At 41.7% G+C, this 23,772-nt stretch overlaps 1 protein-coding gene and 1 non-coding gene across 7 annotated transcripts in view; both read right to left on the reverse strand.

Moving 5' to 3' along the window:
* Window positions 1-3,206: 3,206 nt before the first annotated feature.
* Window positions 3,207-3,312, reverse strand: LOC146554217 (U6 spliceosomal RNA). The gene has a single exon (XR_014889721.1). It is a non-coding gene; the product is annotated as a U6 spliceosomal RNA (small nuclear RNA).
* Window positions 3,313-8,480: 5,168 nt separating this feature from the next.
* Window positions 8,481-23,772, reverse strand: part of LOC146554218 (uncharacterized) — a 135,715-nt gene continuing 120,423 nt past the window's right edge. For 5 of the 6 annotated variants that reach the window (XM_085253208.1, XM_085253212.1, XM_085253210.1 and 2 more), the window contains 5 exons: window positions 20,948-21,040; window positions 18,203-18,284; window positions 18,009-18,118; window positions 17,641-17,833; window positions 8,481-15,400 (listed from right to left, as the gene is read on the reverse strand). In XM_085253208.1, coding sequence (XP_085109334.1) covers window positions 15,396-15,400; window positions 17,641-17,833; window positions 18,009-18,118; window positions 18,203-18,284; window positions 20,948-21,040 — 483 coding nt within the window. In that variant the 3' untranslated portion in view covers window positions 8,481-15,395. The remainder of the gene's footprint in view (window positions 15,401-17,640; window positions 17,834-18,008; window positions 18,119-18,202; window positions 18,285-20,947; window positions 21,041-23,772) is intronic. The other variant, XM_085253209.1, reaches the window with a different exon arrangement.

Here is a 23,772-nt window from a genome sequence, read left to right on the forward strand (position 1 = left end):
ATGGCGGATAGGGACGTGAGGGTAGGGACGTAGATCGACCGGTAAATTGAGAGCTTTGCTTTTACACTCAGCTCCCTCTTCATCACGACGGACCGGTGCAGCGTCTGCATCACTGCAGCCACTGCACCAATCCGTCTGTCGATCTCCGGCTCCCTTCTCCCATCACTCGCGAACAAGACCCCGAGATACTTGAACTCCTCCACTTGGGGCAGGAACTCATCCCTGACCCGGAGTGGGTCCGGCTGAGAACCATGGCCTGAGATTTGGAGGTGCTAATCCTCATTCCCGCTGCTTCACACTCGGCTGCGAACTGTTCCAGTGCGAGCTGGAGGCCTTCACCTGATGAAGCCAACAGAACCACATCATCCGCGAAAAGCAGAGATGAAATTCTGAGGCCACCGAAGTGAAAGCCCTCCGCCACTTGGCTGCCCATCACCCACCGGGAACGAGTCCGACTTATTGCCGGCAATGCGAACCAAGCTCTTGCAACGGTTGTATAGGGATCGAATGACCCGTAGCAATGGGCCAGACACCCCATGCTCCCGCAGCACCTCCCAAAGGACACCCCGAGGGACACCGTCGAATGCCTTCTCCAAGTCCACAAAACACATGTAGACTGGTTGGTCAAACTCCCATGCACCCTCAAGTATCCTTGAGAGGATAAAGAGCTGGTCCAGTGTTCCGCGACCAGGACGAAAACCGCATTGTTCCTCCTGTATCCGAGGTTCGACTAGCGGACGAACTCTCCTTTCCAGCACCCTGGCATAGACTTTCCCAGGGAGGCTGAGGAGTGTGATCCCCCTGTAGTTGGAACACACCCTCCGGTCCCCCTTCTTAAAGATGGGGACCACCACCCCGGTCTTCCAGTCCAGGGGTACTGCCCCTGATCTCCACGCAACATTGTAGAGGCGTGTCAACCAGGACAGCCCTACAACGTCCAGAGCCTTCAGGAACTCGGGGCGGACCTCATCAACACCAGGGGCTCTGCCACCAAGAAGTTGTTTAACTGCCTCAGTGACCTCGCCTCCCAAAATTGGCGGGTCATTCCCCTCATCCCCAGACTCTGCTTCTTCCTCGGAAGACGTGTCAGTGGGATTAAGGAGGTCCTCGAGGTATTCCTTCCACCGCCTGACAATTTTCTCAGTCAAAGTCAGCAGCGCTCCGCCAACACTATACACAGTGCAGTGCTTTCCCCTCCTGAGACGCCTGACGATTTGCCAGAATCTCTTCGAGGCAGTCCGAAAGTCTTTTTCCATGGCCTCTCTGAACTCCTCCCACACCCAAGTTTTTGCTTCAGCCACTGCCTGAGCCACTTGGCCTGTCGATACCTGTCAGCTGCCTCCGGAGTCCCACAGGCTAACCAAGCCCGATAGGACTCCTTCTTCAGCCTGGTGGCTCCCCTCACCTCTGGTGTCCACCATTTGGTTTATTTGGTTTAGGGATTACCACCACGGCAGGCACCAACCACCTTGCGGCCACAGCTCAATGCAGCAGCTTCGGCAATGGAGACACTGAACATGGTCCATTCAGACTCAATGTCCCCAGTCTCCCTCAGAATGCTGTTGAAGCTCTGCCGGAGGTGTGCGTTGAAGATCTCGCGGACTGGGGCCTCTGCTAGACGTTTCCAGCACACCCTCACTATGCGTTTAGGTGCACCAGGTCTGTCCAGCGTCCTCCCCGCCACCTGATCCAACTCACCACCAGGTGGTGATCAGTTGACAGCTCAGCCCCTCTCTTTACCCGAGTGTCCAGAACATATGGTCGCAGGTCTGGTGATACGATTACAAAATCGATCATCGACCTGCGACCTAGAGCGTCCTGGTGCCACGTGCACTTATGGACACTCTTATGTTCAAACAAGGTGTTCGTTATGGCCAAACTGTGATTTGCACAGAAGTCCAATAACAAAACACCACTCGGATTCAGATCAGGGAGGCCGTTCCTCCCAATCACGCCCCTCCAGGTCTCGCTGTCATTACCCACGTGAGCATTGAAGTCTCCCAGCAGGACAACAGAGTCTCCAGGTGGAGCACCTTCCAGCACCCCACCCAGGAACTCTAAGAAGGCTGGGTACTCTGAACTGCCACTCGGCGCATAAGCGCAGATGACAGTCAGGACCCGTTCCCCGACCCTAAGGCGCAGGGAACAAACCCTCTCATCCACCGGGAAAAACCCCAACGTACCGGCAGCAAGCCGAGGGGATATTAGAATACCCACCCCAGCCCGTTGCCTCTCACCGGGGCAACTCCAGTCCAGCCCCTCTCCAGGAGACTGGCTCCAGAGCCCAAGCCATGCGTAGAGGTGAGCCCGACTATCTAGCCGGTACCTCTCAACCTCACGCACTAACTCAGGCTCCTTCCCCACCAGAGAGGTGACATTCCATGTCCCAATTGCCAGTCTTGGCAGCCGGGGATCAGTCCGCCTAGGCCTCCGCTCCTAGCCGCCGCCCGGCACACAATGCACCCGACCCCTATGGCGCCTCCTGTGGGTGGTGGGCCTGCGGGAGGATGAGCCCATGTCCCCTTTTCGGGCTGTGCCCGGCTGGGCCCCATGGACTAAGGCCCGGCCACCAGACGCTCGCCCTCGGGCACCCTCCCCGGGCCTGGCTGCAGGGCGATGTTTTCTTCATAAGGGTCTTCTGAATCGCTCTTTGTCTGGTCCTTCACCCAGAACCAATTTGCCAAGGGAGACCCTACCAGGGGGCAAAAGCCCCCAGACAAAATAGCCCCTGGGATCCCTGGAACACACAAACCCCTCCACCACGATAAGGTAGCGATTCACGGAGAAGCCACTTAACATCATAACAATCAATTCACAAAAAAAAACCCATTTTAAATTGTATTTTTAGGCATTTTGTTTCCAGCAAGGTGATTCTCAGATGAAAACTACAGCAAATACAGCAAAGACCTGAGAGATGCATCTGGCCTTTCAGTTCTTCATCTACTACTTGCTGGCTATCAAGATGCCATTCTTAAGGAAGAGAAGCGGAGAATGATAAAATGATGAACCCAAATTTGAAATTTTTAGTTCAAATCAATGTATCCATTAGAGGTCAGGTACAACAGTGGGTGTCTATAGCCATCTTTAGAACATGGTGGCTTTGTCAGGGTTTGGGGATGGATGCAGGAAAAGAAATTAACGTATGTTCCACACTATAAGGCGCACTTGAAATACTTTAATTTTCTCAAAAATCGACAGTGTGCCTTATAATCCCGTGCACGAATTTGCGTGTCATCCTTGCGCAGGGGCCATGCTAATCTTCTCTGTATCGTATCCAATTTAGCGTACGCGCTTGCCGAAGCTTGTTTGTGCTTACTGACCTCAAACCAATTTTATGTGGTACACAGCCCTCACAAATCTGTCAAAACATGTTTTAGTACAACTTTGGTAAGCTACGAAGCCTAACCGCTTGATGGATTGTCGGAGCATTACGGCTACCGTAGTCAAAAGCCTCGCAGAGTAATCTGGGTTCAAAACTCCATCCGCTTCAGGTCCTAAAGTCAAATGAACACTGTGGCATCACTGATAGTTAAAAACTGTCTAAATTCTTTCATCTCTAATAACATGATCAGAGTTGCTGCTTTACCAGGCAGTAGCGGTTTTTGATACGGGCGACACGGGCGGTTGCCCGGGGGTGGGGCGGCATCACAGGCATCGGCAAAAAAAATAAAAATAAAAAATTGCTCGTACTCATGCTGCCCCGACATCAGCCAGCGCATATTGGGAATGGCATAGGCACCGATCGGTTTTCTATCCCTTACTCCCATTTGCTGGGAGTAAGGGCGCCCTCCGTTTGCGAGGTGCGCCTGCTGCTTGCGGCACAGGGAGGAGAGTGCGGGGCGGCGGGGGATTCTCTGGCTGGCTGGAGCAGCATCTAATAACCAACTCGCAAAATAAAACAAAATAAAAACAAACCAACAAACACGAAAACACCAGACATGATACAGACTTATAATTTGCACCGATGTTTTTTTTCGAAATTCTATACGCGAAAAGTGAGCGCGAGAGCCCTCGGTGCGCCTGCGGTGCTGAAGTCAAAGTAAACTTTATTGTCATCTCCGCTACATACAGTCCAGTATATAGAGACGAGACGACGAGGCTCCAGTTACAGCAGTAAACAAACAATATATATATAAGAAGAGTAAGAAAATAAATATACACTTTAGGACCAGAGGTAAAGGGATCAATAACAATTTAAAATTTATAATTTACAGTTTGATGATTTAAAGTCTCACACAACCTGTCGAAAGGGGAGGGGGTCGGCTGCTTCCAAATAGAGCACATTTCATTCATAATGTTATAAATCCAAGAGGGAGGGCGCCAGAGGGAGTGTTTGCCCGGGGCGCCAAAAAGGCTTGGACCGCCACTGTTACCAGGTGTAACAATTAAGTTTAATATCCAGGCATCCATGAAAACAGAATTTATTAAATTTAACAGAGTTAGAAGTTAGCAAAAAGTTAGCTCGCTAGTTTCCACCTAAACGTAATATGGCATGTTCTGACTGAGAGATTTCTGAAAAAATTAAAACATACAGCTCTGCTATCACTTCCGACATAAATGCAGACAGAAATACTAAACAGCAGTGACTTTTGTAGGGTTACTGAAGTTGGACTAGCTGGTATATAATGATGTGCTATGTGATCGCTAGCGACACAGCTATGTTAGCATATGTTAGCATAACACAGTAAAGCTAACCTTTTTCCACTTGATAAAAGTTAATGTGGAGGATTCCTGATGGTTATGGACATATGGCAGGATGGACCATGTATATGGACCAAACTTCAGTCAGGAGAACAACTGAGATAAACCATCCACAATATGAGGTTAGTCATTGATATACTGCAACAACAAGGGAATAGAGCTGCTGCGCGAGAATTCAACATTGATTTGGACAGTTTTGCAGTGTGGGTGGTCCCCCAGGCGTCTACTGGATTTTCTTCCTGGACCTAATTAAAGAAAACTGAGAGGAAAGCCCAAGCCCAAGCAAAATTGAAATTCAGTACGCCCTGGACCTAAGACCAAAGCTGCATGATGGGTAGGTTATCAACCAGAAAATACGGTCAGGGCCAGGATTGTCAGCAGCACCTGTACAATGCTCAGACAATTTTCACCGTGGGACAAAGTGCTTTTTTTGCTTTCTTCTTTCAGCTCAAAGTTTCTTTCCAAATCGCCCACTTGCCGTGTGATCACATGGCATGCTGGACATGAGGGTGATAAAAGATTGCTACAGTGCTTGGTGTAGCCCTGAAGTTCTGGTAAAGACAGACGGGTCTATATGGGTCAGTGAGCTCCTGGACCGGCTAGGCACTGCTTGTTTTTTTTTTTATTATGCTGGATTTGACCAAGAGATATTAAAACTAGAGACTAAGAGCGACTAAGAAAAAAACATCCTTCTCCACACCATGCAAATTCTACCAATTCGTCACGCTCACTTTCAGCTTGCTTGGATCCCCAGTCCCTTTCCAGCGCCTCATGAACAGAGTGCACCTGCTGCACTCTGTACATGCTGCCACCTATCTGGTGGTGTATGATGCTATCATCCATAGTGGCAGGTTAGGTCTGACGGCTCTTGGGCCTAAGTCAGGTGGTGGAAGTATGTGACAGGTTGTGATCTGCTGCTTTTAGTTGAAGATGCCTTCTCTATTTCAGTAGTCTGCTGGGACTGGTTGAAAGAGGAGCACTGAGTTGAGTTGGAGTGGCTGCAAAGGAGTAGGTTGCGCCAAGCAGTTGAGATTCCTACAGCAGCTGGCACCAAAAACACAAGTGAAGTCTCCCTTTTGTGTCGGAATAAGTCCTTCAGTAACATTGGACTTGTTATAAAGTGGTTGGAGACTTTAAAACATTACAGGATCAAATATGATAATACTGTTGACATAACTATTGGGTTTGTGCATAACAGAGGTATTTCAATTGGTAGCATCAAGTTAATGGTGTAAGCCATCATTTTTAATTGGATGATAAAAATACAATTACAAAATGATTGTGCTGCAGAAGTTTAACTGTCTCACAAGCATGTCTGTGTAATTTTTATATAAAATTCACATTTAAAATAGGTTGCTTCTTGCCTTGCCCTTTCTTGCATTTGTTGAACAGGACAGTACAGTACAGTATACATTGTTGTTGTTCCCTAGTTCAAATGGCTGTACAGTATATTATTGTCCGTCACTTAATGATCACCTGTTGCAGCTTCTCTGTTTGCTCCTCTGCTGTGCGTCAGAAGTGGTTCATAAACTTTCCACTAAATCATCACCGCGCTGAAGGCAGCCAGCAGGAATTTCACAGGTTATCTTTGTGCTCAAAGATACAATGCCATGCCAGAAGGCAAGGACGAGGGGAGAAGCAAGTGGACATCTGACTTCTAGAAGTTCTGGTCTCCACACGGCTTATTTTCAGCTAATCTTTATTATTCATTTTTATTTAATTTCATATTTGTGGTCAACAGTGACCATTATTAACCCACACCCAACTTCGATTGTCTCAGTGGATGTCCAAAGTTCTGTTTAGGATGTTCACTGGTATTTTCTATGAGTACTATTGGAAAGTGCATAAACCATTCATAAGATACATGTAAAATGTTTTGTGAAAAATAGTTATTGTTTTTTCACCCAACTTCATTGTCTCCCTATTTGCTTACCTGGTTCTTCATGCTCTTTTTACACCCCCTCTGTCCGCCACAATCACACATTGGCTTTTTAATTAGATGTTCACTGTTCACTGTCTTAACAGTTTCTTTTTGCTCTCTTTCTCTGACACATCCTGACTTGAAGTCACCTGGAACTGAAGCTGTAATGTAAACACATAATGAAGCCTAATTAGCCTAGAAAAGCAAAAGAAATTTTAAACACACCAAACTAATGAAGTAGACCAACTCTTTGGCTCTAGCAACTAAACATGTCCAAAGACCAGCATTTCAGAAGGTTCAGGTTAAGGTAGTTAAGTCACAGGTTAAGTCACAGCAGTTCAGTTCAGGTTAAGTCACAGCAATGTCCCCACATTCTCAGAACAGTTTGCACTTTTGCTATGTTTCAGCTAAAGTGTGTTTTATCTGCGCCACTGATTTGTGTCATCAAATTACTTTTTTGTCTTCTTTCTATTGCAGCAACTAAAGTCTTCCTTACTGAAGACATCAAGAGTACCCGACAAGCACCGACTCCAGTTAAACATGTTTTCATTTTGTCCTTTCTGCAGTTGACGAGTCAGAGAATAACCCTTGTCCAATTTCATCATCCACGATTAAAAAGAACTATAGAAACAGTACTAATAATTCATTGTATTTTAGTGGTAATACAGTCAGGTAAATGCATTATGGGAAGAGGTAGGGTTTTCATTACCCATCCTAAATTGGGTAAATTGATTTTAAAGTTTGACAAGTACCATCAGTTACTATTCATTTATGTAAACAATACACACTAATACTGCAGTCAAACTTTAATTATATTTAGAATTTAATTGTTTATTAAATTTTCCTATTTAGTTTCAAATGCTTTGTTCATCTGGGTCCTCCAGCTCTCCTATGCTTCTGCTATCTAAATCAGGTGGGTTGTAACATGACACAGAAGGTAGCAGCCAACAGGACGACAAAGCCAAAAATATCACACTCGTTCAAAGTGGGTACATTTGCTTAAACAGACCAGAAAAACTACATGCCAAAATGTTATAGTTTGCTAATATTTCATGTGGTTAATACAGCAAAAAGTTTTGAAGTATTTTTTTCTGATTTCATAAAGTTAGATTAAAATAACATTAAGATCAATGAATTTACAATTAACTAGTTGTTTCTGATTAATATCATTTTTGCTAGCATCAATTAACATGTTCAAATCTACTGATTCACTGAAGTATAATTTCATTTGTGTGTGCTGATAGCTGATAGCATGTAATAGATCGCATACTATCTATTACATGTCCCCAGGTGTTTTGATCTCCCTGCTTTCATCTGTAAAAAGCACCATTAGTAGATTCTGGTACTTGGTTAATAGCAGTTGGACTACATAGAATTGGGCAGTGAGCACAGAGCCCACCAGAGGATGTTGGGCCCTCAGTTTGTTTCTGATTTTGGTCAGAGACACTCACACCAGTGGTTTGGGGGTCATTTAGTAGCTCTGGTAGTGCTCATCCTGTTCCTCCTTGCACGGAGTAGAGAAGATAATGGTCCTGCTGATGGGTTAAGAACCATCTACAACCCTGTCCAGCTCTCCTACAGTAACTGCTTGTCTGCTGGAATCGCCTCAATACTCTTGAGACACACAACAAACCTTGACACCTGAAAACCTCACCTGTAAAACATCCCTGTTTTGTGGGTTGTCTCTTTGTTGCCCCTCTAGTGCAGCTGTTATTAATTTCATTACCACCAAACGCATCAATGGTTTAAACTTGTTAACATTTCTTATCCACTGACAGCTGCTGATGGCCTTGTGCTGGTGGAAAGCAATCTGTCAATATGTGAGAGAAATGTGTGAAGAAATGACAAAACAGTGAACTTTTGCTTATCTTTTTATTTCTTGATTAATATTCACATCACTAGTTAACAATTAACCACAATTAACATCTCTTTCATACCAAATATTCAGAATTGAAAGGGGAGATAAGCTCTATCTAATAGGACAGATACCTCTAACAACCAGCAGTTGGTTTGTTGTCTTCTGCATGCTCTTGCTATGGTGTTGCGCCCTACAAAGTAATACAGCACACACACACACTACAGTGGGTTTATTCTACAGTGCTGAAAAGTAGCTTCTTTTTGCCTGCTGCCTCTCAGGTTGAGTAAGGGCAAGCAGAAGACCAGAATACAATACACACACTTGTAATTTTCCACTCCACTTGACATTTAAACAGCTGGAATACTGGTTTAATTGGTAGCTGCTGTATATATGGTAAAGGACAGAGGTAAAATCAGCTGCTTTTCAGTGCTGTGGTGCTGATGAGCCACTGCAGGTGGGAGACGTGGTTAGGGGCTCCAGATATATCTACCAACACTACTTTTGAAGTGTTTGAAACTTTGCTTCTGAAGCACTTTTCTGTTACTTTACAAAGAGGTTCAGAATGGTCTATTATTGTTGTTATTGACAGTGGGAAGATAATTTGGTCCATGACTTGCCTTAATTCAGTCCCATGTTGGTAGATATGTCAAGGTGTCTACATAGGAGCTGTTTAATAAAGGGTATTACTTTCTGGTGGTGGTGGTAGGGAGAAGAAAGGGCTCACCAGTGTGTGTCAGTGCAGTTCACACCAAATGTTGCCAATTCCTCATGTTCTCTTTATGCAAAGCTTCTTCAGATCATATCTAAGTGGACACACACTGGTTCTCTTCCTGCCTGTCAGTTTGAATCTGGTAAACATTGTTATCCATATGTGAGCTATCTTCCAAAACAGAACAGAGACAAACCTCATACATGTATTCATAATCTTGCATCTTTAATACATTTTTAAAACATTCTTGAAACTTCAGCAGCCCTTTTCTTGATGGAAAAAAGGCAGACTCTGAAAAAAAAGTACACTTTTCCTTCCCTATGCTTTCAGTCTTACCAGAATGTCTTACCTCAACTCTAACTAGGTTTATGAACATAAATGCCCGTCTATCAACATCCACTACACCCTGTTAAGAAGTAAGATTTTTTTTTTCTTCTTTTTATTTCATTTGAACTAATTTGAGTTACACGCGGAGTGATAAAAACGTGATGGTGTCTATATACAGTGTGAAATACTAGTGGAAGGGTGGTATTTGAGTGCAATAACTGGGAGTTCAAACGGACATCAGAGTGAATCTGACTCTTACTTTCTGTCCAAGCTCCAAAGTAACATTAACTGTATCACACTCCTGATGACTGTAGTAAACACTGAGCACATTCCCATGGTTCTATTAAAACTTTACTAACTGAAGGGTCCATTGGGTTCCTTACTGAATATCCAAAGACAAGACTCAAATCACAAAAACCTCAGCTGGACTAGATTGCATTTTTGAAACTGATAAGAATATTTGAGCTCTTCAAATCTACACATTCTTTTCATTTATAAGATAAGGCCATATTATATATATAAATTAACATGTCTGCCTCTAAATTTTTCATAACCCACTTACCAAGTAGGCTCCACCATCAATCTTTTTATCTGCTAACTTGGGAGCATTGATACAAGCATGTTGTAGGCTACTGTCTGGCTCATAATCAATGGTCCCAAAAAGCTGCTCCTAAAGAACTTTGTAAATTAACAGTCTTTTTTCACATTGAAAAGTTTGTGTATACTCATAAATACAAATAAAATTGTGTACAAATACTGGTTGCCAGGGTGGAAAGCCTTAAATATTTTTGAATTTTTCTGTTGTTAACGAATTCTTTCTTTGATTTAATGTGTTGCAAAATGAAACAGGCTTTAAAGAGGGTCTGTGGGGCTTTCCTGTATTTTCTGTCAATGTATATAACTTAACTTGAATAACATTAGAATTGTATTACTTTAGAATATTTACCTTACAATAGAAAAAAATCGTGAGATTACTTTGTCCAAATCATAGGATCCGTCAATCAGAACAAAGCTGATTTAAAGGCTTATTTCAGGTATAGGATGAAGTGAGGGACTGCACAAGCAAAAGACCAGCAAGCATTATTTTGAACTCTACTCTAGTCCAAGAATATAAATATGGAGCTCAACATGTTTATAAAAGGGCCATTTTAACAGTCTTGATTTCATAACATCAGCTTTTGTTATTTAACACACTGTATGCTAACATTAACACACTGTATGCTAACACTGAAACCTGTTCTTGACCAGAGATAGTTTTAAAGTCAGCGCTCTCAGAATAAATCAAACAAGGGGCCCACTGGCTCCTCCAAAAGGTCATTAAAGACCTTGAATGGACTTCTTACAGAATGTTACTCTGCAGCTTGGCCAGAAAATAAGACGCAGGGAATGTTAACAGGAACAACATGAGAGCAGACTGGAGAGCTGAGCGTCAAATCATCGTAGCCAACAGTACAATGCCACAAAAATCCAGGTCTAGACACACAACATCAGCTCATCCCACCAGATGTTCACGCATGGAGCTACACCTTACTTCTTATATATACACGATCCACAACCCAGAGTGCTTTCATACTTTTGTTCTTCTGCTCCAGAAGAAAGTTGGTTCACATCATTAATTTCACATATGACCCACGCATATGTCATGTAAGACATGTTACTTTTAGGCAACGCATGGGAATGATCTGGAGGGAACAACACAATATTGAATATTCTTAAATGGTGCTTTTAGTTGTCTTAATTGTTGACTATTTGATCACTTGCTCTTTGAATATTATAACGTCATCTAGCTACCAAAACTGTTTTGTTCCCAGAAGCACACATGTACAGTACACTGCTGACAATGTTTACCAACATACAGTGAAGCAACTTTAATATCACTTAAGTGCATCAATAAAATGAACAAGACTATGTTCAAGTGCACGAGACTTTAGAGTTTTCTGGGGAACTGTACATAATTTGTATGATTATGATAATATTTAGTGTTCCAGACACAATAATATAGTGATAGCTTGAATGAGGGCAGAATGGAAGCCTTCTGCAGCATCTCTAATAGTGACGTAAGCTTTTTCACTCAGCCTTTGTTAAGAGCCAGACTATCAGTGTTCCAGAGGCTAAGCAGCACTCTCTACAGGATGGATGCAGTAGTAACACTTCACACATCTGACAACTATGGGAGCACGCCACAGACATGTCACTAATCCCTCAGTGTTTTCAGCAGAGACCATCCCAGCCTTTTAATGCACACTGAGCACACGGGGCCTGTCCGTATTACTGGGCTGATACGGCGCGATGCTTTCAGTGTGCAAATCAAAGTCACATCACAGTGCTGGCTTATTAGAATCTAAACTGTACCTAAAACTGACATGTTTGATTTCTTAAGATAGTATCTGGAATTACAACAAAATGAGCACACTTGGCTTTCAGTTGATTATTTCCTATAAAGCATTAAGCCATTCAGGTTTTTTGTGTGTGTACTGTGATCCCGCGCATTATTTTTATAGCTTACACTCAGTGGGCCTCATTATAGTATCTGCAGGCTCCTCTCGGATGTGCTTGGCTGAAATACTGCTGCATTCATGGCATGTTGGAGCTGGGCAGTTCCCGCTGTCCAGTTTACTTTAAGAGTTTCAATTTTTACATTTTTTTTTAACTTTGAGGTTTTTACTTAAACAAAACTTTTTAAAAAAAATCACACAAACTAAGCAAAAAACCAAACAAGAACTATTTAGCTCCTTCTATTTACACTACAGATGTAGGGTAAACTCATTTATACGCCAGAGAAGGCATTTCATCATCTGCTACTGTGGGTAGTCACGGTGGCTAAATAGCGCTCAGTAAATTCAATCTACTAGACAGTCCAGTCTAGTATAAGTAAATCACTACAAAGGAAACTCTGGTGTTAGATCAGCCATGAATACATTATTTCATTTACGCAATCTCTCTCCTCTCATAACTACTGGATAACATCAGTGGTTGTCTGTCCTTCTCTATCTGAACGCCCTGTGCATGTGCAGGTAACTGGAGGCTTTCCCTACACTGTATTGCTGTCAGAGAACTGGAGTGAGACACAGGTAGAGGTGACAGATGAGGAGGTGGTGCAATGAGGCGATGATACCATCATGAAAATGGTATAATAGGAACATCACACTGACACAGCTCATCACTATTTGAACAATATCGGCATGGACCACCAAAATAACAGACAGACAAAAAAAGGAAAACAATGAAGAGTTGCTTTGATTCCAGAACAGAGAAATGCTTTGTCGTCAGCACACCACCTTTTTTCGGTGGTGCTTTGTGTTTGTGTGTCTATTTGTGTATGCACACCAGCAAGCATATGTGTGCTTTCCTGTATCAGTCTGTGCTTATGTGTGTGAGACTAAATGGTTTTATGGAGTGGGCTCTACAAAGCACCAGCAGGAGGGAGGATTTAACTAGAGAATGTTGGTCTGCAGCCCCAAACCCTCCACTGGGGTCAACCACATGACCAGGAAATGCCATACAAGCTCAGGGTGACTGCTGAGGTCCCTCATGATGGGTGCAGGTGAATGAGTGGGTGTGAAGGTTTGCAATCAGTGCAGGAGCCAAACAATGATGTTGATTTTAAGTGTAGTACCCTTCAAAGCTCAAATAATGACTTGTATGTCTTGAAATAGCTGTTGATTAAGCTAGTACTTGAATACCTTCACCATCCCAAAACAAAATATCCGCAGTGCTGATATATCAGATGACTTTGCAGAGGACTGATCTGCAACCTCATTTCCAAAAAGTTGGCCATGTGTAAAATGTAAATAAATGCAGAATGCAGTGCTTTGCAAAAGCCATTACATTTTTAACATCAGCAGGATTTTTCAAAAAAAGTTGGATCACCTTAAGGAACATTTTGTAATTGTTGAAAAATGTAAGTAAAACCTCTGCCACTATGGGGCAGTGTATCACCAGTGAGCGTGTAGAAATGGCTTCAGGTGTGTAGAAATGTTCTTTTACCTTTTAAATGCCTTTACCCAAAGTGTTCTTAATTGCTCTCCTGGTTAAATAAAGCTAACAGTGACTCATTAAACCCTAGTTCAGCTTGAGTGAATATCTCAACAATATGCTTTCAAATGAACATTTTAACACCAAACGACATTTTAATGATCTACAAAGTCTTCTGCCTTTTTTGGGAAAAGAGGTTGCAAATCAAAGTATTCAACTTCCTCTGGAGAATGTGGACAGTAAGTAACAGAGAAAGAAAAAGAATTGTACTCATTTGTCTAAAGCAGAAGTTTTTGTTAGTATATCCTGATATATGAACAAATGTTAACAAATTCAAATGACTTAATACTGCAGGTGGCCTGGAATATAGCAAGCAGAAAGCATGCTGTAGAGTTAGTCATCACAACAGCTCTCTAAGCTTCTACATTTTTTTATACTGTGCCAGAGATTGTGCCCTATAATTTCAATCAAGTACTAAGAAAAGGAAAAAAAAGCTCCCGAGCGTACCGAGGTGAAATAAAAGCTGATGTTGAAAAACAGCTGGATCCCTACAGTAGCTTCCTCAGTTGAAAACTGCTTTGTTCTCTCAGCATTGTCAAGACGGCTTACTATTAGTCAGCAGTGAAAATTTGCAAGGAACCATTTGGCCTGTATGGACATGCCAACCATAGACCATCACACAGATTCCACAGGTCTACACTATAATGACTCTGAAATGGAGACATTTGATGTGCTGGTGTGACTGAATGTTTAGAAAGAATCCTGTGACACTGTGATTGACACTGTGCATCATAAGTGCTACATTACATTATAGAGTGCATGTGTTCTGTGCCACTCTGTTTAATTTCAAGGTTTATTACCATCCTTCAATATCACTCATTCAGCTGGAATTTATATTCACTCCTTCAAGGTCAATTAGAGAGATCTTAACTTTAAAAACACTTGGCTCTGAGATCAAACACAGATTTTTTTGTGCCAAATCCTCTTTGAGCCGAAACCACCCAGAGTATCAGCAGAGCTCCTGTATCCTCCCTCTTGCTGCCTTCATAATGCACGAGTTACATCGCTAAATGATTTCAATTGTACTAAAACCATCTGACTTTTGAGATGCTATTGCACTGGTTTTAAAATCCATCTTCAGATTTGCTTCCAGACATCTCTCTTCATAGCCGCTCGAGACCAGATTCATTTTGTGCTCTTTGCAGCCACGACTACAAACATCATAATATTAAAATTCAAGGAATCATTATTGTGAAGAACTCTGAAGAGACAAACTGGTGCACTGATACCAAGAGAAGTAACGTGTGATGAATTGTAGACTGACCTGTAATGAGACGTCTGATGACCTACGAATGGTGCTGTTTTTGTTAGTTTGGTTTTTAAATGTCAAAGCCTGCCAGAGGGTCTAGAACAAAGCTCCATTACTGTGATCTGAGGCAACTGTTTTCACTAGTAGGGTGAACATTCTATGAGAAAAAGTGGCTATGGTCAAGATACTTAATAGAGCACTGATTGATTGATTGTGGGATTATTGCTTTGGGGTTGTTACATTTGGGCTTTAAGGTTGGAATGACCTTAGTCAGTGCTTACAAGGAAATGGCATCAGTGGAGAAGCTGGTGGAAACCTGCACAGAGAAACATGGACAAACAGCAATTACTTTTCTCTGTGGTAGGTGGGGCAACCCAAGGGTGACAAGGGGCCAAAGGTCAGAGTTGGTAGCAGGAAGCTGGCAGGCAGATCCCAGAGAAACACTGAGAGGCGATCGGTCAGTTCGGTGCTGCAGTGGGCAAGATGAAGGGCGGGATCAGAGGAAAGTGACTGCGCCGTGGTAGTTGGTTGGTAGTTGATTGGCAGGCCAGCGAGCGCCATGCGTGTCCCGCCAAAATCTGCGGGTCATTGGGACTCAGTCTGAGGTGAGACAAGTTAAAGAAGAAAAAACAGATGAAGCGCAAAACGAAGAAAAAATGATAGGATGAAAAACAAGTTTGTTGTTTTTATCAGCCTTACAGGCTCTAGCTGATGTCTGCTGTGAGCTCATATGAATTATGGGGCAAATTACATTTTTAAAATTGTATTAGTGCTACAGCCATTCATCAATTAAGATGAGTTTAGCAACAGCAACAGTCTGTTGTCCCTCTGAACTCGGGGAGTCTGAGTGGTAAAGCTGTGGTAAAGATGAATTTATCCACCATGACTGGCTCATCTTCACTCTGAAGGTCTCCTCATTATTTCATTTCATAATTTGGTAAAAAGGTGAGCTGGCTTCACTACTCTATCCGACATGTAAGCAGGGAGCGGGTATATGTGGTTATTCATTCATAAACACACACTATCTACATTATCTATTTTTAATTTACTCCTATCGTACATGTACCACTATTCATAATTTTTATTTTAGGGGTCTACAAGAATAGGTGTATATGCTTTAATGTTGAAAAACCCCATTACTGTTGTCATGCTGTAGCTTCCCTCTGTACTTCTTTTCACTTTTCATGACACATGACAACAATAAAGCAATGTTGGTTCTCTACAAATCACCCAATTTTATAAAAGATGGATGTAGCCACTGTGGCATGACTTCCTTGTTAGTTTAAACATTCCACGTTCCCCCATCTTGTTGTTTTGAAACTGGATGTGACCACTGTGAGAAAGATCTGAGGGAAACTACATGTTCATACTGTCTGAAAGGCCAACCTTCACCCTCTGCTTTTCATTAAAAGGACTGTAGGTTTAGGGGACTTCAACATTGGCTCCCAGGCTATATCTTTTAGATAGAATCTGGCAGAGACTTGTGATTGAGATGTTAGTACTATATATGACCACATATTCACTCTCTGGTTACACTAAAAGATATGAAAATAGTGTTCAGTTTACATATATTTTGTTTTGAGCTGGGGTTTTTCTCTGTCATCTTACTTACCAACCTAACCAGCTAATGTTACTGTTAGCTATTCATTTTGCCTGCTTGTCCAAATATAGTCATGCATATTTTAAAACCCCAGAAAGGCAAAGACCAAAATGCCATATTCATTTCCTATTAACTGGAAATAGAAAGTGAGAAAGTAAAAGAGGACTGCTGAATTTGAATACAGCAAGTATGAGAGAAGCATACAGATGCTAACATAAGTCTGCAAACTATAATAAAACCACACATTGGACAATTTTCCTGTAGTTTTGAAGATATTGCCATAAAGATAATAGCAATCTTAAGTTCCTCAGATGCTGAAAGTGTATTAAGACTATTATTTTGCACCTGCAGGCAACAATCAAATTGTGTGCTATTCTGTGTTGATAGGCGAGATCTCTTAGAAAGTCAGCACAAGTGGCTCTGAGCAAATAACACCAGGCTTTCAGGCAGGTAGCCTAAGGTAGCCTTATCTAAAGCACTATCAAAATAGCTCAGGCAGAAATTATGCCTGGGTGGTACAAGGTGACACAGATAAATAACTAAAGAAAATCCTTGATTCAAAGCAAGGCATTTGCGGTTCAGTAGCAGTGTTATATCCACAGTATAAACAGAAACAGAGTGAATGCAACAGAATACACTACAATTGAGTTTTTGCAAATTCTCAGAGCAGTGACTTTCAAGCTACATATTGCTAATAAGTGACACAGTAGGCCATTTAAGCTGTGGATTTTCCTATATACTGAAGCAGCATTAGATGGGATTGTAATACTTTGGAGAGGTTTGCTCCAGCCAGGCGTTGGAAAATACATAAAAAGTTAGAAATCTTGGTTAAATTATCTATTGATTGTTTTCAAACAAAGTTATAACAGTGTAATTGTCACTTCAAATGTACAATGGAAAGCATTAAAAAGTGAGCAGAAGAAAGAGTTTTAACCCACAACTTACTGTTAACATTAGTTTACAGGTGTTAGCAGCAGCATTAAAAGCTTTAAGGAACAATAAAAAAAATTTCTGAGATTTCTTATAGTTGTACACATGAACCATCCAGATTAAAGTCCCTACATTTACAGATTAAAGGTTCGCAGATATGAGTAGCATAGCGTGAAGTGACTGGCTAGGATTAAGAACCCTATTCTCATTTATTTGGCACTTCAGTAGCACACCTGTCATAATTGTAAACTGTATGCATTCTCAATAAAAAATGAAGCCAGTGTGTGTGAGTGTGTGCCTTTACACCCACTTGTCTCAGTGATGCATTTCTCTGCACTGAGGGGCTCCCTCAGTCCATCTCCCCCAAAAGGAGTGGGTGTGGTTTCCTTCATGCTGTTCTCCTTAGCAACACCTCCAGGTGCTGTTGCCTTAGCAGTGACTCCTGGTCCTGTTGTCTGAGTGACACTTGGGGGTGATGATGTTTTCTGCTCAGTTTTCTCTTCCTGCAGCCAAAAATAAACACACAGTTCGTAGGGGTCAGACAGAAACATGGGCATACAAAGTTTGAAAACTCATGGTGGCACATGGTGGCCAGTAGTGGCACAATGACTCAGCAGAACCACAAAAGGTAATTTTCTGTGAGCTGCTAACACATGTTTAACTGTGTTTAAGAGTGACCTTTTGTCCATTGGTCTGTCCATTTCCTGCCCCCACGTTGTCCACGGATCCAATCTTAGACTTAGCCTTAATGTTTAGCTTATGAGACTCAATCTTCACATCACCACCACCTGGGATTAAAAAAATAAGGAAAAATTAATATGATGCCATTTGGGTTTAATGGCAAGAAAAAGCACAAATGTTTTGGGATGGACCTGGCTTGTGTTTGATGTTGTCCTTGGAGCCACATTTGGATGTTACCTTGCTCACATCAACCTTCTTATTCAGGATCTGCACCTGGGGTGGAGTACATAAAAATCTTGTCTTTTTATTTTCTAAGTCATTCAGTACAATGCAACTTTCACTTCAGCGTCCACTCAAGGCCACTTTAGAAAATCGCTATCATTCATTATACTGCATCTGCCGCATTCATATAGCGGCGTGACATTCCTGACAATGCAACAGAGTATGTGAAATTGACTCACAGCTTTTTTTACCAATCATGCTTGATTTCCTGTTTTAACCCGTTTCATTATTTTAGAAGGTGCCTTTTTGTTTTGTTCGGCAGCGCTCCGTTTGTGCAGATAAATCAGGACGAGCTGTAACTAGTCACACCATGACTGTAGAGTTGGCAGCTGGCACGATGACCTGCCTCACAACATGTGCTAAAATCAGTCAGATTCACATATAAGATGACAGACTGGAGAATGAGATGACCATAACTCTGCTGATAAAATTTTATTAGTAACACAAACTGTCAAAACCTTTTGTTGGACCCGTAGCTTACCCTAATGTGAATGGATATTAAAGAATAGAAACAAATAGTTAAAATCCTTAAAAGTCAGTTTAAATATCCATAATGTCATCTTCCACTATAAAAACACATCAGTGATGTAAGTAAATACAGAAAATGTAAATGCTGGTGTTTTTTTTTTCCTGGATTTTGCCTTGATATCCTGTCTCTTTCCATTAAAATGAAACCACCATAAAAATTAGACAGTGTTTATGTCTTTTTTAAGTGAACGAGCTCAAATAATTATTTTATCCACTGTAACATTTCATCACCAAACGAATTCATGCACATCTCCAAGACAATGCGACACAGTTTGTGCTTCATTCAGTGGTTCTACTAAGGTGCAGCAGCTTGCAGATGTAAAATGTAACCCCCAGCATAGAAACTGTATTACATCATGTATAAAACATGCTTTAACTAAAAGAAACAGTGAAAACATCCAGATGATTTTCAACCAACACTCTCAACATAACCTGCTCCCAACAGCTTTAGTTTTTAAATCTCTCACCTGGAGACTCAGCGCTGTTTAAAGGTTTGAGAGTAAAGACTTAAGATAAAAAAGGCTAGGCCTAGTCTATGTACAAACTTGATATGTCTGTGTATTGTGTTTTAGTAATGCTAAGTTGTATCTAAGAACCTATGTTTAATATTGATGCTCATGAGGGAAATGCGAAGACTTTAGATGCAGCTGAAAAATGTTAAACCCTCAAACTCTCACAGCAGAGGTCCAAAGAGCCTTCGGGGAATGCTGTTGGTCAGCAAGTGGTGATTTCATACCTGTTGATCTCTAATCTGAAAATAACCAGCTTCTTCGCAGTTCAAGTTCACAGCATAAGTTTCTATGGCAATATACTCCAGTAAGAAATGAATAATCTTCTTAGTATAGAAAACTCAGGATGAACGCTGAAGTTACCTTGATAAGATTAAATCCTGCTTCATAGTACAGGCCTCAGGGCACCATGTCGTCACCATGAGTCAACCACAAAGCTCTACATACCAAAGTATTCTAGAGTCAAACATGAGGCCTGCTACAGCTAATTCTTGGCCATATTGATTTAATGTAAAAGGACAATAATCCCAAGCAAACCAGCAAATCTATAACAGATCTTAAGAGAGCTGTGTATAGACAAATCCCAATAAACTTCCAAATGATTGTTTTAGTTGGTAAGCACTAGTAAGTAAAAATGACACAAGGTATACTTTCTTTTTACCATGACCTTTTAGTATGACTGCATGTCCCCACACTGAAAAAAAAACCCAGTTTATTTGAGCTGACAGAGCAAAGCGGTGGTTTTGAGGATAGACTACAGTATGTGAAAGATGGAAACAGTCACAGTGACTCTGGTTTTCATTCATCAGATTCGACAATCTGGCTGTTATACCCTGCTTTATCAACTGTTTTACTCTAAATTGAGAACATAATCTCATCAGTTAGCAGCAGGTTAATGTATTAATGGACTTCTGTACAATCAGACCTCTTTTTCGACTACAGGAGTTGCCCCCTGATGGCCATTAGAGGTTTAAAGGCTCTTCTACAGTGGCTTAACTTGGAGACTAAATTAATATTTTGTATATACTCTGTGGTTGTGCGAGATGGCGATAGTGAAGCAGGTTTTCAGACCAGGTAGAAACAAGTCCTGAAAGGGTAGGCATGAGCACCTGCGGTCAGTTCAATTACTGAACGTTAAACTAAACCAAGAGGCAAAACCGCAAAGTGCATTTTTGGAATTGAACCTTGTAAATATTTTTGTCAGTCTCAGATCTTATGGGTGCTCCTATTTACTAAATTTGTTTGAAGAGATCCAATCAGAGAACACCGGAGGACAGTACAATGTTTATAAGTCAGACTGATTCAATTTCTTACGATGAGATTATGAGATTATCTGGCAATTGTTTAAACAGGAACAGGAATATTGTTTTGCAAGAGCAATACTGTATGAATGTGTAAATAAGGACCCAATACAATATGCATCCCCCAACGATGGACCTGATTTACATACCAAGAACATAAATTCCCATTTTATCTCTTTGTAACAAATACACCTGCTAGGTGAGTACAAGGCACAAGGGGCATTCCCAACTGATCAACCTTTAGAGCAAGATAGTCCAAATTAGGTTAAATTAGCATAAAATGTGAGAGTCTCCTTCCAGCTTCAGGAGTACTTACATTGCCACCTCCAGGGACATGTTTGATATTGTCCTTGGAGCCACAGCGAGAAGTGACGTGGCTGAAGTCCAGCTTTTTGTGCACTATCTGAACCTAAAGACAAGCAGGCAGACACACAGACAAGCAACATGAGGAAAGAAAAAAAGACAGAAAGAAAGAAAGAAAGAAAGCTGATCAGCTGGCAGGTTTAGTTGACAGGAAACAGAGTAGCCTTGTACTGTAAGTATGGAAGACTTTTTGCTATTCATTTTTTATAGAAGCTCATTGATGGTTTGCACATGAGACAGCAAAAATGCTTTTGGTACATTATGTGACAAACCATCAAAATGAGAATGTTAATGGGAAACATTCTTAGAAAGAATCAATGCAGATTCTTACAAAAATGAATGCATAATTAGCAAAAGATGAGAATACTGAGTGAATAACAACAGAGCGCTTCCATAAACAGCAATAGCTACAAAAAAAAAGCGTAAGACAAACACTCAAAGATGAGAGAGAGTACATGCAAGAGTGCCGTGGACAGTAATTTTGTGTTAACACATGCTGCTAAAAGCAAAGCAAAAAAGCAACCCCAAGTGACAGATTCAGAACAACAGAGGGCACAAGGTGGTTTTAAAAAGATTCAAAAATAGACTAGTTTGCAGAAAAACCTGTTGTTCTGTCTGAAGTGCTTTCAGCAGTACACTACAAGCTGGAAGAACATGTTATATGGTCAGCTTCTCTCCTTAGTATTTCAGCTTTGGCTACAAATGAGATACATAACTGAAATGTAAAAATCTCTGGCTCTCTTCCACAGCATTTCTTTTGTCCTGTCTTTCTTCTCTCACCCCAACTGGCTGCGGCAGATGGCCGCCCCTCCCTGAGCCTGGTTCCGCCAGAGGCTTCTTCCTGTTAAAGGGGAGTTTCTCTTTCCCACTGTTGCCAAGTGCTTGCTCATAACAGGTTGTCTGATGTTAGAGTTTTCTCTGAATTATTGCAGTGTCTTTGCCATACACCATAGACATAGGTTTGAGGTATAAGTAGAAAACAATTATACTTATCCAATTTAAATCTGATGCCGTTTGCTTTTTGGGGGTTCATGAAACTTTAAGAAGTCCAGTCACTTTCCTTCCAAGCTCCTTAGACTACCATGACCTGGATGACTGAGAACCTACCTGATTGCTAACCTCAAACTGCAAAAGAAGGCTGTCCTAAAATTAATGTGTTGAAGGCATACCATACTGTGGGGCCAAAGAGCTCAGTGATCCGATTGATGTGACATTGAATCTTGAATCTCCCTCAGTAGAAGGCCTGTGATCAACCAGAAAAGTTTGCTTCTACCTGTGGTAGTGCCATCCAGTGCTGACCGATACAGGGAAGGTTAAACAATTCAGAGTTAAGTAACCTGGATTCTTCCTGCCTCTTAGTGAGAAATCTAATAAGTCAGATCAGATTTGTACTGATTCCAGAAAGTGAACAGCATGACAAAGCCTGAATGATACCCTTTGCTTAGGATGGAGTATTGTGTAGAGTGGGCTTGCAGTGCACAATGAATAACTAAACTTGATCAGGCTGGTTAAAACTGAATCTTGCGGGTCTCTCTGGGTGTGAAGCCTATCTGGACAATCTGGGTTTATATTCTGAATTGGGGCTGAGTAATATGTTGCAGATAAAAGACATTTTTGAGCAAAGCAAACTTGACTCAACCTGCCAAAATGTGACTTTGGTCACTTCTAAACATGTTTTTTAACATGTTATAATTGATTTGTATCTTGTTCTGTTTAATCTGAACAAGCCCCTAAAAACAGTTAGGGATCACTGTCGGCCTCTCTCGGTTTTTATTACCACTGTACATTTTAAAGCTCAGTTTTTAAACCCTTGTGATGTAACTACAGCCCAGCCCATGCAGCAGTATACTAATGACTAACCTTGTTTTGTGGATGGATTATCTCAGTTGTTCTCCTGACTGAAGTTTGGTCCGTTTACAGCATCCTGCCATGCAGTTGCATTTGTCAGTGAAACTTCTGTCAGTGAAATGCATGTTTAAATTGTTGTTGTGTTTGCACTGTCTTGTATCTCTATCCCATGTAGCAAGTAGGTCTGGCCCGGATCTGGTATCAAGCTGGCACTGCTGGCTGACTTCTGGCATGGTAAGACATATGTCATCCAGATATGGGCCTGGCATAGATGGCACCATTTATGTGATGGCATGCCACATCTGGCCCGATTGTGGATTGGTTTATGTGGCCCAGGCTTATAGAAAACAGGTCTGGCCCGGATCCAGCATCAAGCTGGCACTTCTGACTGACATGTCAACCAGATGTGTGCCAGGTCTGGCATTGATGGCACTAGTTATGTTCCTATTTTCCTGTTTTAGTTAGAAGACCCAAATGCCATGTTGCAATACTATACTGCTGTGGTAGCCAACGTTTTAAATGCAGGTTTGACAGGTTTGTGAGTGTAAACTTTATCCAAAACCTAGTGAGGGTTTACTCATGTTTACCATTGTGTGGCTGTAGCTCAGGAGGTAGAGCCGGTCACCTACTAATCGGAAGGGTAGTGGTAAGATCCCTGGCTCTTCCAGTCTGCATGCCAAGAGTATGAATGTAGTTAGGAAGCACTCAGTTTAGACAAAGTGTGTTAATGTGACATGTTGCTTAGAGCACTTTCAGTAATCTGGGACAGTGAAAAGGGCTATATAAGAATCAATCCATTCATTGTCTGAACAGAGTTTCTTCATGTTACTTTTCCACTATTATATTCTGGCGCATGTTGTTATTACATGTCTTGATTAAGGTACATATTAGGCTGACATCTAGGGCCAGAGCTGAAACTGTTCTGGGCAC

This window comes from Mchenga conophoros, linkage group LG18 (genome assembly GCF_057382185.1).
Source record: "Mchenga conophoros isolate Kocher_MC1m ecotype Shallow Benthic linkage group LG18, M_conophoros_male_GT1.1, whole genome shotgun sequence".
NCBI classification, from domain to species: Eukaryota; Metazoa; Chordata; class Actinopteri; order Cichliformes; family Cichlidae; genus Mchenga; species Mchenga conophoros.